The sequence below is a fragment of the Diadema antillarum genome, unplaced genomic scaffold, assembly GCF_040938485.1.
Source record: "Diadema antillarum isolate AM-2024a unplaced genomic scaffold, OU_Dant_1.0 scf00000115, whole genome shotgun sequence".
NCBI classification, from domain to species: domain Eukaryota; kingdom Metazoa; phylum Echinodermata; class Echinoidea; order Diadematoida; family Diadematidae; genus Diadema; species Diadema antillarum.
Genome location: NW_027271004.1, coordinates 2,258,293 through 2,272,500, shown reverse-complemented (window position 1 = coordinate 2,272,500; position 14,208 = coordinate 2,258,293). Strand labels below are relative to the sequence as shown.

At 41.0% G+C, this 14,208-nt stretch overlaps 1 protein-coding gene across 2 annotated transcripts in view; it reads left to right on the top strand.

The window, feature by feature from the left end:
• LOC139719811 (uncharacterized) overlaps positions 1-13,474 on the top strand; it is a 44,952-nt gene extending 31,478 nt beyond the window's left edge. Inside the window, exons 1-2 of one of the 2 annotated variants that reach the window (XM_071631198.1) lie at positions 2,707-2,985; positions 12,600-13,474. In XM_071631198.1, the coding sequence (XP_071487299.1) occupies positions 2,959-2,985; positions 12,600-13,400 (828 nt within the window). In that variant the 5' untranslated portion in view covers positions 2,707-2,958 and the 3' untranslated portion in view covers positions 13,401-13,474. Of the gene's footprint in view, positions 1-2,706; positions 2,986-12,599 lie in introns of those variants that run through there. The other variant, XM_071631197.1, reaches the window with a different exon arrangement.
• The last annotated feature ends 734 nt before the right edge of the window (positions 13,475-14,208 follow it).

Genomic DNA, 14,208 nt, shown 5'->3' with positions numbered 1-14,208 from the left:
ATACTGGGCAAAAAAAAGACGAGAAAAAAAAAAGACAAGAAAACAAATGATGCTGTGTACGAGTCTAACAACTTTAGTCAGGGACGTCTAGAAAAAGAGACTATAAAACTCGAACTATGTACGTTTAAAGTAATTTCATCTCCTTATCTCGGATGTATATTCTGCACTTGAAAGCGACCGGAAGGTAATGATCATTCTCGTGTAAATATAATCACCAAGTTGTCAGGCCGCCCGCTGTACTTCAGCCTTTTACTATGTCTTCGAAAACAACGAGTATGCAAGGTCATTGTATAACACTCTGTTCCGGCGATCCATGATAATATGTTCAAGGTGTAACATTATTATGAAAGGGGTAATCTTTAATGAACCAGCGTCGTCTGCATCAGATTAATGTGTTCTTCTATAATAGATGTGATCGATGTTATTATCACTCTTTATTCATTATTAAGCATCATTGTTATAGGCCTATCTAATGGGAATTCCCTATAGGGGTCTCACAACACATTATGTTTTTACCTTATTTCTTTATTCGCAAGTTTACAATGGTCGCTAATTCAGACAACATTCTTAATGAGTTGAAAGACACGTCATTCTGTTCTGGTAGATATTGGGTGGGGGTCGATCCCTTAAATTACCAGCCCTCATTGCATCCCTTCTGTCGATACTCATTTCGATTTTGGCTTCCATGGTGGTCTGATAATAATGATAACATGACAACAGTACCCCGACGTGTATCACTAACACCAACTCGAACCTAATGTTACCTCAAGCTTGCCTGCATAAAACTTAAAGTTACCCCTACATCTAATGACTCTGTATCTATCTATCTAAATATATAGCTCTGTAATCCGAATCGCATTCGAAAATTTACTCCTGAATATGACTCTTTGGGGCATAACCACCGGAACACCTCTCACTGCGGTAATACACTTCCCCGTTACTTCTGGGTCACGGGGATTCTACACGGTGTAGAGGTGGGGTAACACACTAACCCATTACTTCTAGTTCCTTGGGAGTTCTTTACACTTTAAGGCGAGTGACTAACGCCTCTACCTTTGTTAAACTCTTAACCACATACGTAATCCGTCAAGTTGTTACCCGTTATTTTGGAAACTGAAACCTCCCCCCCCCCCCCCCCATTACCTGATTAATCCGATTAATTATACGACTGGACTCATCGTGTTTTTCTGCCGCTCTGACAAGACGGAATAGCACACTAATGATTACTCATCCTTGTTTAAACCGCTTACATAATATTAGTTTGTCTATGCTGGGGATGATGTCGTGTGAAATGTACTTGGGTTTCGGAACGCTTGAATGCACTGCAGTTGCGCCATGATGAATCGTATAAAGATCAACGGATTAAAGATTGCACTGCGCGCGATCAAACTTAGATGTAACTAACGGTAATACACCTGTAACTTCGAACGCGACTTCAGCCACTGATTTGAATCCAGGCATGTCATGCTTACTCTTTACGTTAATCCTACAGAATGGAGACCATAAAAATGTTCCAACTTGTACGTTTAGGCCTATCACGCCTTAATCAAAAAGAAATTTGGAAATCAATATAGCCACACTGCTATTGGACGCGGCCTTTATAGACGTATAATAATAATAATAACAATAATACTTAACATTTATAAAGCGCTTAATATCATATTTCTAAGCGCTGGGGAAAAACAAAGATAGAAAACGAGTGAAGAAGAAAACAGCAAGCAATCCAAACGAATGGATAGGTTATCAAGGTGGGTGTTTGCAAATTAAAAGGTTTTGAAAGTGGCGTCATATTTAGGTGGGGTTTTTTTTAACTGAGGAGAAAAACTACACTGTATTTATATGTGAGCGTAAACGTACACTATTAATAATTAAATGTTTATGTGGTCAGACATTCGAGGACAAAATTGTATGTGTGCTTGTATGATGTGTGCGTGTTTCATGAGTGTGGACTCGTACGCGTACGCGCTTGACGAAGTCCATCCTAAGTCAATACACTAGACTTTGGTATGTTGGTCTCGTTCGTTCGAACTTTTCACAGCAAACAAACTTATCAAGTCAACGCCGAGCAACGAGGTATTTCGACAAAATCATGGAGCTATACAAATCTTACCCCTGCGAAATGACGGATGTGTACTCTCTTTCAGACAAGCAGTGGATCTTTCTTTCTCTGTTGCTATCTCCCCTGGGATTTTGTTAATATCGCGCGAAATACCTTCGAAGTTAAGCGAGTCTTGTGATTAAATCTTTTCCCCGAGTTTTAATTGTTAGCGAAAACTTGTGAAGATCGGCGCTTCTATCTTTGAGAGAAAGATAGTGAGAGAGAGAGAGAGAGAGAGAGAGAGAGAGAGAGAGAGGAGGGAGAGAGGGAGAGAAAAGCAGGCAGGGGGTGAGCGCGGGACAATCATTAGACTCACAGATATTGACGCAGACGACAATAAAACGAAAACCACTGAAAAGTATTTGGATTGCGCTTTGTTGTGACTCATGGAAGCGTGGCGCTACGGGATGGTGGATTGCTGACTTGCTCTTCATTGTTTGACCGTGGACCGATTTTGTGTGGGCTTTTTTTTCTTCTATCTCCTGTTGTGTGTTTTTTTTTTCCACCTCTGCTCGTGTCGCTTCCTTTCTTCTTCTCGTTCTCGGATGAGCTCTCGTTTAAATGTGACGGCTCTTTTGTTGCACGAATCACTCCGCCGAATTCCCTCGAGAAGCACGGACCTGCGGACTTTGTCTTCTCGCCGTGCGACTTATCTGCTTTCAGGCTCCAATCGTTTTTCTCGAGATTCATGGCTTTTCTTCTCTGTAATCAACCTTGGTACTTGGAGGTGATAGTATTAATCATCATCGACTAAGTTGTCCTGACTTTGGTAAACTTTGGGATTTTATCGGTCGCTATACGCAGTTTGTTCCACCAATTGAACATTGGACGATGTGGCTCGTTGAGCAAGGAATAGACAGATGTATCTTGGACAGAACCTAATTAAAGTAAGTAAGACTCATTTCAAAAGCCTAATTGCTTTCAGTAAGTAGCATTTTCCTTGCTTTTTTACATGAGATTACGCTGTACGTGTTCACTCCTCCAAGCAAACATCGTCTGTTGATTGATTTGCTTGTTGTCCTTTTGTTGTATTATGATTTTCTAACTTGCCAATTTTTGAACAGTTAAAATTAGTCTCCCTTTCTTGTGGAATAGCCAAGTTTCAAGAAAACCGTGTCATGAAACCTTCTATCGAAGCGTGGTGACATTCGCGAATCACGCATTTCTAAGGTTTGTTGGCACATCAGACCACAGCCAAGGAGCCTTGCTATAGGAAAGCCGTCAAGAGCATTGATTTTCCACTGTGTTTGGCCTCTGTGGCACACAGGTGGCGTTATTCTTCAGAAAGGCCTTTGATGTTTCTGCGAAAAGAAAATATGAAAGAAAAGAACCATTGGCGGCTCGATATGCCATCTTCGACACGTTCCAAGGTCTGGCACGCAGACAGTCAAATCATCGGTATACAGATCGACGCCGTGAATGGAGTAAATTGCCGCCGCGGCGGTGATGGCGTTCGGTATATAGGCAGATATAGACTGAGGGAGTATAGTAAATATTCTCGCTGTGATTAGCGAGGTATAGTATTTTTGATCGGTCTCTCAACTGTGGATCGAAGAAAGACGAAATAGGCGCATTGTTGTACAAACTTGGAACCGCTTCCAATGCAAACGGCTCCATTTCCATCATTTTGTGTTTTTATTGATTCAATACCCCCGTTCCATTCCGCTTCCCTGCCTTTCTGGATTTTAGAGGAAAAGCATGTCAAGGCAAAATATGATTCAATATTGCATCTTTGTGAGACTTTGACAGATTGCTGATTTCCACAGCACTCGATGTACGCGAATGTTCATACAATCCTGAAAAGACAATCAGTAGTGTTTGCATACAAGCGCCAGATCATTTCTATGTACTAATGCTTTCTTCAAGTGATTTCATAGCGAAATCTATCTAAACAAAGTACCCTCGAGAATTCAAACTGATTACGCACAAAGGAATTGTTAGCATAACCATTCATGAGAATACAGACTCAGCATCAGATTGCAAGAACGTGCATTGGGCGTGACTGCGATCCACCGGATGCAATAGATCATTCATTCGACGGAAATGTTTCCGTCGCCATATTATTTCAACATTTGCCGAAGTCATATTCTACAAGATGATTCTTAATTCTTGTACTTTGCACCGTTAAGTACACACTTCACGCATGTTTATTCGTTTTATACGACAAGATAATTTATGTACTTTGTGCCATAAAGTACGCACTTAATGCATGTTTATTCATTTTGATTGCGGGTTTTGTCTGACAATATTTGCTCACATACACTGTTGGCACCATGTACAAACGTTTATCGGTTTGTTCCCAGCCCAGTGTAGGTCATGTGAAGTTGTGCTCCGAGGTCTCTACTCTGGGTACTATAGTATATTTTGTTTCATTTCCGTTTTTTATTATAGTTTGCAAAAACGGGTCAAGAAGAGTAATGATGGTGTTGCCAGAGTATATGCGCAACCTTTCACAAAGTACGTTCGCCATTATTACCACTCAACGTAATCCTGACTGACCATGAGAACCCATTTATCTGCTGCATAAGACGATGGGGTCTTCCTTTGACGCGTAGGAGATAAATACACGTATTACAGGGAAAGAAAGCATTCCTTTACAAAGGGGCAAAAAACTCCAATGTGCAATCTCGATATCATGTGCAGGCATCATCCCAGAAGGGAACGGAACTATGAATATCACGTTTTAGGTGTAACAAACGTGTTGACATGCAATCATATTAATGTGATATCTCATAAAGTTTATTATACCATATCAGTCACTGGCGCACATGAGAATGCCAACATGTTTTGTCACGCAGGATGTTCTATACCAGAGATGACGGCCAGTACATGTATGAACACAATGTCGTATGTTGAATAAGCTCCTAAACTCTGAAACATGGGGTTTTCGGTTCGTGGAGGCGCACACCCCTGGATAGAATATTTTTCACGTCCTTCTTGACCAAGGCGTGTGATTGGGTACCTTCACGTCACTGACATGATGATAAAGGCATGGTCCTCAGGATGGCAAAAAGACCATCAAAGGGGCATTCCAGACACTATTATTTTCATAATCTTACATCATGCAGTACATAAATCGACAACTCCATGTATAGATTTGTGGAATTTATTGTGGTTCTTGAGCAGAGAAATAATACTTTCAAGAACCTTCAACGAATTACACTGAACAAGGATGATGACATAGGAGGTTCACATATATTTCTGAAATGTAGAGGTGTAATTCCAATACCGCTTGCCTGCGAGTTCACCTGTGAATAATCTATGCATGCCTTCTTCTTTTGTTCTGCTTCCTTGAGCCCCAACTCATGCATTCTTATGGTGACTCTACCATGTTATCATCCTTGTTCATTGCAATTTGTTCTAAATTCTGAAAATAGTCTTATTCTTCATTCCAATTATCTCAGATTCTGAAACTCTGTACTCAGTATAACTAATTTATGGTTGTTCAAATGTGAAAATCTGAAAATTATCCGGAGGTGTCCTTTAATGATTCGAGTGATCAGTCACAACATACCACCCATGTAATTGCCTAGCGTAAATTTGTGGTATGTTCGGTGTTCTCTTCTTCTTCTTCTTCTTCTGAAAGGTTAAAGTGTTTTGATGTTCCTTTACGCCAACAGTTGCTGGGGTATCGGAGCATTTCAATGACACCAAGACGGTGGGATTAGCAAGGTGGGGAATTACATTGTCTCTTCTCGCAAATACCTATCATCATGGTGTTAAACATACAACACAGATTGCACGAATGTGGGACTAAAGGGAAATCCCCTAGCAGAGCAGAAGTTGAGTGTTATTTGCACTTCAAGAGCCGAACAGTTCTGAACAATACTGAGTTGTTGTTTGAGCACAGTCCTTTTGTTATCGCTGTGAGACTGGTATGAGATATGACAAAATGGACTTTGGTTACAGAAATTATTGTGTGCTGTATTTGTTGAAATCTTCGATTGCACCTTGCGTTGTGTGTCTGTTATCAAACTGCGGAAGGAGACGTGTTGCAGAGTCCTGTGCTGTTTGCCGACCGATAATCGAGATAATTGGGCAACGTTCAAACACGATTAATCCGTTTGATATCTGTTTTCGTCACATCTCGACATTCCTCCGTTTAACAACATTACACGTGGCATCTTCAGGAACAGAAACAAAATTATGGGGGTGGGGATGAGGGGCACAGTAGGAGGTTATACGGAAGAAGTTCGACAAAACCAATTGTCGAGCAACGGACATTACGTAAGTGCCCTACTCGATCGATGAGTGCAATTTGAATCATGAAATCTTCGTGACCGAAAAGTGGACGAAAAGCCTAAACATTCACTGTAGTCTGCGTAATGGGACTTTCTTTATAGAGCAAATCGGATCAAGCTGTTTCTCGCATTGCGTTTAGCTGATTCCCTCTTCTTTGTTCTGGATTTGTTCATCCTCTGAAATGTCTGTAAATGTGCAATAGTGCAATTCATTCACAATTGGAATCACAGGCAATGGCACTTTTGGGCGTGTGAGTTCGGAGCGCCGCGGCGCTGTGAAAAATCCTGCAGTTTTAATCAAAAAATTGTAGATGTTAACATGTCCACGACGAATTATGTCCAGGTCGTTTTATCCTTATAGGACAAAGTTTATAACCATAATATTTCTCTTGACCTACGGTCCTAGGTGTTTAAATGGGTATTGGCACTTCAGCAGGGGGTAATTATAATGGAAAAGTCCTCCAAGAGAGAAGTGCTAACAATGAAGAGGTTACCTTGGGCAAATAATAGGTTCACAACACTTTATTTGCATGCTTAAAAGGCACCAGCAACTCTCTCCCGTCTCATTAAGATATGAATCAATTTACAATACCGTAAAGCTCGTATTTTGATTTAAACAAAGCTCAAGATATGATGATTCACCGCGTGAGTCTTTTGTCTCTATTCATTTCATTCTGTCACTGCCAACTGTATTCTGCTTGTACACAAAATGTTAGGTGATCCGACTCATCCGTGCGCCATGCATGCAGTAGACTAAAAGGGATCGTATAGTTTTGGTTGAGACCTAATTTCGGGTTTCTAACATTTTTTTTTTTGGTGAGATAATGAGAAGCCTCTTATGAAATATGAGAGAACATGTAATTCTATGAGGAATTCAATGTTTATTTGACGAAAATTGGTTTTGAAATGGCTGAGATATTATTTTTAAAAAAGCGATTCCGATAAAGTGTGGGACCCACATTTAGTTACGATCGCTTTGTTTTACTTTGTTTTTGGATGTTTCAGTCATTCCAAACCCGACTTTCATCAAATAAACTTTGAATTCCTCTTAAAATTGTATGCTCTGTACTACATCATAATTGTTTTCTTGGTATCTCACAAAAAGTTAAAAGCCCAATTCTCATCTCCACCAATAATGTGCGTGTCGAGATCCCACCCCACCAAGCCATCCAACAATCAATCACGTGATTAGTGATTTGCTAGGAGAGAGGTAACGCGCCCTCTCAGACACTCTGACATTTTCCCAGACATAATATCATCTACGAATGTATTCGTTACAATGTATATTTATTCTATGATAACTTCCGCTAAAAGGAATGGATGTCTGTCATACTGATCGAAAAAGAGGACAAATGTAACAACTTATCGCTCAATGTCTGAAGCAGTGAATCGCATCTGTGAGGAGGACACAATAGTAGCATTCTTCCCATTAACGAAAAACCTGTATCTCATCTGCCATGCGATGGGATAATGGCATCTTCCGTTCCGCACAAAAGTCATAATCTATGGAACGCTGTGTACAAAAGAGCTGACTGTCGTCATCATAATCACTGCACACCCACGGCCATACCATAATGCATAAAAAGACGACAAAACACATAAAAATGGGATAGTATGTACCCTGGGCACGGGAACTTGAATAGGATGTCGTGCGGGCCATTTTGTGCAGTCCATTGTCATTGTCCTATATTATTCTATATGGGAACGACGGATGTTCCTGATTCTTTAATTGACTGAACGTAATCCTGGGGGGTATTTTGAAGTTATACTGTTATGGACATGTATTCACGAGAGGGAAGGGGTGGTCGGGACGCCATATTCTTTGACTGTCAGATATACAAACCTTAACTTCTAATAGGGCACCATAGTGTATACAAGTTGATAAGACTCCGGATTTTAGCCCTTTCGATGCCAGAGACTATTGACGGTGTGTACAACGCTATATGATTTTGTGTGACATATTTTGGCACTCAAAGTATACGCAAAGGGATACACAGAGTGACCTGGGTTCTGAGTCCCTCCCAGTGTTTTCACTTTTGGACTATAAATGCTTTCACATTGTCCGGACCCAAGTTTATCAATGGTTACTGGACAATTAACGATACTTTCAATGCATATATCAATGACAGGGTCCTCTGCATAGATCAGTGGCAACGCTGATGTATAGCCACCGTACATAAATACGACAATGTATTCATGTTATCATCATATTGTATTCTCGAATTATAAAAGCTGAATGCTCCGCACAGTGTCAAAAAAGTACAGTAGCTCTGTGAGGGTTAATGTTGTTGCACATTCTCGGTTGGCACATTCGGTTACTCCCTCCCAATAACTTATTTTCTTTCTTTCTCTTTTTACCATCCTCTTTCCTGAGCTTAGAGAGGCTAAACCTTAATGGTCGAAAGACATTCCCAGCTTCCTGCAATGTCTGTCTCACTTCCACTGATGATGCCTTGTTCGACCTTCCTAGTGACATTTGAAATCGATGGATTGGTTGTTCTGTTCGTCAACATCTTGTGCTTATTCTTTTTTTTTCCTTTTCATTTTGTTTGAGGTGGGGGTGGCGTGATTTGTTCTCTTTAAGCAGACCAGTATACCCTGTGAATGAAATAGTGACAATGTCTGTGGGAGCGTAGGCCGCAGTAACATAGAACCAAGGATGTATCACACACCTTGATAGAACATACCATAATTCTCAATATACCGTTGAATTCATGATAATTATTGTGTGTTTATGCACGAAAGAAGGAGGATATACTGCGGTTTAAACCTCTTGAGGCGTAGTCAGGTGCAGTTGATTATACGTGAAAGAAAAATCGGGAGTCTTTTTGTCTGCAATCATCAGAATAAAGCTTTAAAGCATTCATTGCTATATGTTGTACAGATTGTGGATGCATCTCTGCGATTGTGCTTGAAATGGCGACTATAACATTTCGTCTGTCGATTTTTTTTTTAAATAGAAATGACGCATGTACACCAGATGTATATGCCAACCACAGCCGCACTTATACACATCACAAAGGCATAAATCGAGCGCGACGTGAAATACATTTTGGTTTAATCTAATCCTCAAATTTGTACGACTGATGAACGCTATTGACACCTCAGGGAAGAAATATGCGGAAGGCAAACGAGGGTGGTGGACCACGAAAGTTCACAGTCAGAGCTTTCTTCTTGAATGCAGTCGGTCCTCTCTCCCGACCCCCCCCCCCCCCCCTCTTTCTCTCTTTCCCTATAATGTGTTTGCAAACAAATTCCTTTCTACTGTCTATTGGAATATCCCTTTGGAATTGGATTTGTGTTTAATCAGCCGCTGTATCAGAATCGTAGATTAGTCGAGTCTCCAAATAAAAGTTCTGCAAGAATTTCTACTATCAAAGCGTGACTTCAGTCGAGTTGCGGGTTCAGTCATCCACGGAGAAACAGACGTCAAAATTCTCCATATCATTATGCTCGTGGTATACAGCAAATATATACATGGGAAAATACCGCGTTGTGTAAATACAGCCAAGGATTTTTGAGGAAAACTTCCCTTATGAACTTCTGAACTGTGTCTTGTTCTTCACTTCTGACTGTCTGTACATGCATGGAACAGAAGTCCCTCAAGAATATAGTTTTAGCACAAATTCATATCCTTGCATATAGTTTCGTTGACATGGAACTTTTACTGTAGGGTCGCTGTGCACGTCACGAGTTCGACATCCACGAATCATACAGTCTACGAGTCACACAGCCCACGAGTTATACAGCCCACGAGTCATACAGTCCATGAATTCGACACTATGAAACAAACAAGGTCAATGAGATTGACACGAAAAGCCCCATGTTATAATGTCGAACTCATGGGCTGTTTTCACCAAGTGTGGAACTCATGTGTGTACGATTCATTGACTTTTTTTCCAATGCCGAACTCGTGGGTTGTATAACTCGTGGTGTCGGAATCGTGGGGTGACCCCATTCTACCAGGTCGAATATGAAATTATACAACACTTTTTAAAAATATTTTCTTCAAAAGCAATGTTTGTGAGACGTATTTCTAACAGTGATTTCATGCATGCACTGCAGGGTCCTCGGCAGGAATTTCTGTACATATCATTGTTGTTTCTTGCACATGAAAACAATGTATCAGAATCAAATTCTTATACGTGTATTGGATGGGCAAAGGGCTTAACTTAATGCATTATAAAAATCACTCCTCGCGATGTTTTCACGAAGCGGGGGTTCGTGTGTTTATACGTGTAGATACATATAGGATTTCTTCAAAGATAAATGAATTTTCTTTTGTCTTTTTAAATCAAAGACACCAGCAGCTCGCTATTTGTATAAATAGGCTAACGTCAGACGTATGATAGAGCGGATATCGAAAACACTTTTTTTTACTATTATTATAACCTTGCACGTGCGATTTACGGGATTCCAGTTAATACAACTGTAGTTGTCATCTACCTATTTCCTGGTGTCAAGAGTAACAAACTGGTCACGTATACATTTGTATATGAGGTACACGGAAGTAGAGCTTCAAATTATTGTCTTTGTTTGTTCACTGGTTCGTTCTGAATCCATCTACATGGAACTGCGCAAATGATAATTAGATATGTATGCAGGGCTTGCGTGGTAGTAAACAATAGTTCAGCCATGTATCATTACTTGACCCAGACTATTTTAATCAGTACAAAACAACAACAATAAAACGAACAATATAACCACAACAATTCTACAGTTAATGTGAACGTTCACGATACTTCTTTTTTCTTCTCTCTCTTTCTTTCTACCTTTCTTTTATTGGTATTCACCGCTACGAATGATACTAATGGTTCTGAAAACAACAATTTGAAGGGGAAAATGTAATACACATGCTCCCCCCACCAAAAAAAAAAAAAGAAATCAACCAAAAACAACAGGACGAGCAATGTAAGGCAGAATTCTCATTGACCATTCACAAGGAAACTCTGACGTTTCTAGTGACAGTACGAGAGTGCAAGACCGGAGGGCTGAAGTGTAGGCAGCGGTGACGAACTCTTTGTTTCCACAGCGCTGATTCTCCTCGAAGAGAATACGAAAGATTTGGAAGGGAAGACTGTCAAGGCATGTGTTTTTGAACGACTTGGAAGAGGATTTGATTCTTCGTGCGAGAATTTTGTTTGAAGGCATCTCTTCGCGGGTGCTCGTTCTTTGTTTTCCTTCCAGGAGGTTACAGACTTGCTCATCTATCTATCTATCTCTGCCTAGCTGTTTGTCTCTGTCACCGTTCAATCTCTGCCCCTCTCTTTCAATGTTTTTCGCGTTTACACGATGAGTTCAAAAAAAAAATCCTTGTCTTGTTGTTTGGTATTGACTGAACTTCGGAGACGAAGGATCCAGTGATGCTTTTGTTGTTTGGACAATCTTTGTCCAGTCAACCCCATCTCAACTGTAGGGATGGGTCACCGTGTCACGGACGTCCGAAACTTTAATTCCATTCCACACATCGACCATTCTCTGCCCGTTTCTTCACTAACGATCTTCCCCTTGTGTTGGATTACGCAGGCCTGCTGGAGAGAGGCGCCACGGGTTAGAAAGTTGTGTTGTCGTGCAGGGCACGCTATGAGTAGAGACATTTGCTCTGTAACATCATACAGAGGAAAACAACTTTAGTACTTGTCTCTGAAATAGAGTATCCTGTCGATCAACGTATTTCTCTCTGTAAAATATTCCAATATCTCGTAGTTAAAATTGTACAAAGGGGATGATCAGGTGATGTCGATATGCAAAGCAGGAAGCACAAATCTTGGCCGTAATTAGTATGAAATATTCCCTGAAAAAAGTATAGTTCTTGTTCGATGCTATGTAATAACTTATGTATGCTTGATCGAGGGGTATCGACATACTTACTAGAAAAAGAAAAAAAATGGTTCTTGTTTGCTATTTGCGTGTGTGCTTGCATATTCGTTTTAAAGGCTTGGTGTTGAATTAATATCACATTAATTTGTGCTCTCTATGTAATTTTACGCGCGAACTCTTCAACCCTGAAAACAAGGGCCTTCGAGGGCAAATTATTCCAAGTTTGAGGTAACTGTAAAGCGTTCGCAGGCGTATTAACATTTTTTTTTTGGTCCCTTACCTCCCAACCTCTTAAAGATCACATTTAAAGGGTGTCATTTAAATTTTGTGTTCTTTATATTTGTTTTTAACGAAAAGCGCTTGAACCTTTAGCTGTGAGACAAACATTCTTGATAACTTTTTTTAATCGTATGTTTTATGTTTCATTCTTTTGTTTGCAGTTGGAAAACGAGGTGAAACTTCTCAGGGAGAAACTGTCGTCTGCCCAGCAAACACTTGGTGAGATGGGCCATCAGATGGACTTACAAAAAACGCGAACCAGACAACTTTTGGCCGGCTGGAAAATTAAGCTCGAAGAGAGCGAGGACAAAGTGATGACGCAGGCGCAGGAGAAGGACCGCCAGTTCACCGATCTCATCTCTGATCTCATGTACTTCGAGGGTTGCCTGAAGAAGGAGCGACAGGAGATCCTCACCCAGATGGGCGACAAGGACCGCAAAATCCGCGAGCTGCAGCGGCTGGTTCTCAAGCAGGAGAAGCAGATCAGCGCCCTCAACCGGGCCAACGAGAAACTCATCAGCAGTCTCCATGGTGACACCAGGGAGACGGCGATGTCGGAGGAGGAGCGCTACAGCAGCAGCGCCAAGTCGAGCGACGACGTGAGCAGCCTCGACACCAGCAGCGAGGCGGAGTCCGTACGCGCGACGCCCTCGCCGATCATGTCCAGCCGACGGCAAAATGGCCGCCGCTGTACCGTCCAGATGGGCTCGGACGTCGTATCGCCCGCCAAGCACAACAACAACAACAACGTCATCAAGTCCACCAGCCCAACTAACGGACATCAGCATCGCGTTCGCTTTGTTGACGACGTGGTGGCCGACGTGGTGGCCGATCTGCGTCTGAGTAGGCCGAAGAAGGGCTTCTTGAAAATGGAGGACAGGAGTAAAGCGCGCAAAATCTCGCTGCCCGCCTACCGCTTGCCAGCCGCCAACGAGAGCGACCAGGAAGTGAGATTCTTCTGAGGAGTTGCTGGTATCTCTCACTCCATCGATACGGCACTTATTAGTTTACTAGGCATGACAGTGAAAGTGCACGATTCCCTGAACAATAACCACTTGACTGGAGATGAATTGGGTGCATTCAGTAGGCCTACAGTGTACTGATGAACTTTTCTCGAGACTGTATACATTACAGGAATGAGGACAGATGATTTTCATGTTCTAGACGATAAACCATATATTTTTGTTTTGTTAAAAACGTATCCCATGACATATTCTTTGTCAAAAATCAAGAGATATATTGAGAGCATAGAGGGAAAGAGTAAGAGAGAAAGATAAAAGTATGTGTGTGAGAGAGAGAGAGAAAGAGAGTGAGAGGGAAGGAGAGAGAGAAAAGGAGAGAGAAACATATGTTGCTTTGAATGAAAGAAATGGTTGATTCCGATGTCCTATATAGAAGATTTTGATTGGGTACGATCAAAACTCTTGGGTATTTTTGAAAATGAAGAATCATACACAGGCGCGCTAATAAGCGATGTGCTATATACGAACCCATCTTGTATTTTTCTTTGTTTTATGTATCGTGTTCAATTAATGTTAATTTTCCCATTTGTTGAGAGGTAGCACTGTACCATTGGTCTTATAAGTTAAGTTTGAAAGATGTTTTGTCGAAATACTAGTAACGATATGTTATCTTTTGAGATGAAACTTTCGGTATCATCATCACCTATGGTTTAGTGAAGATCAAAATTATGATACTATCGGACAACTCAACAAAAATTTTGACAACAGATAATTTTTGCCTGTAAATACTCTTCTTCTAATTTCAGTG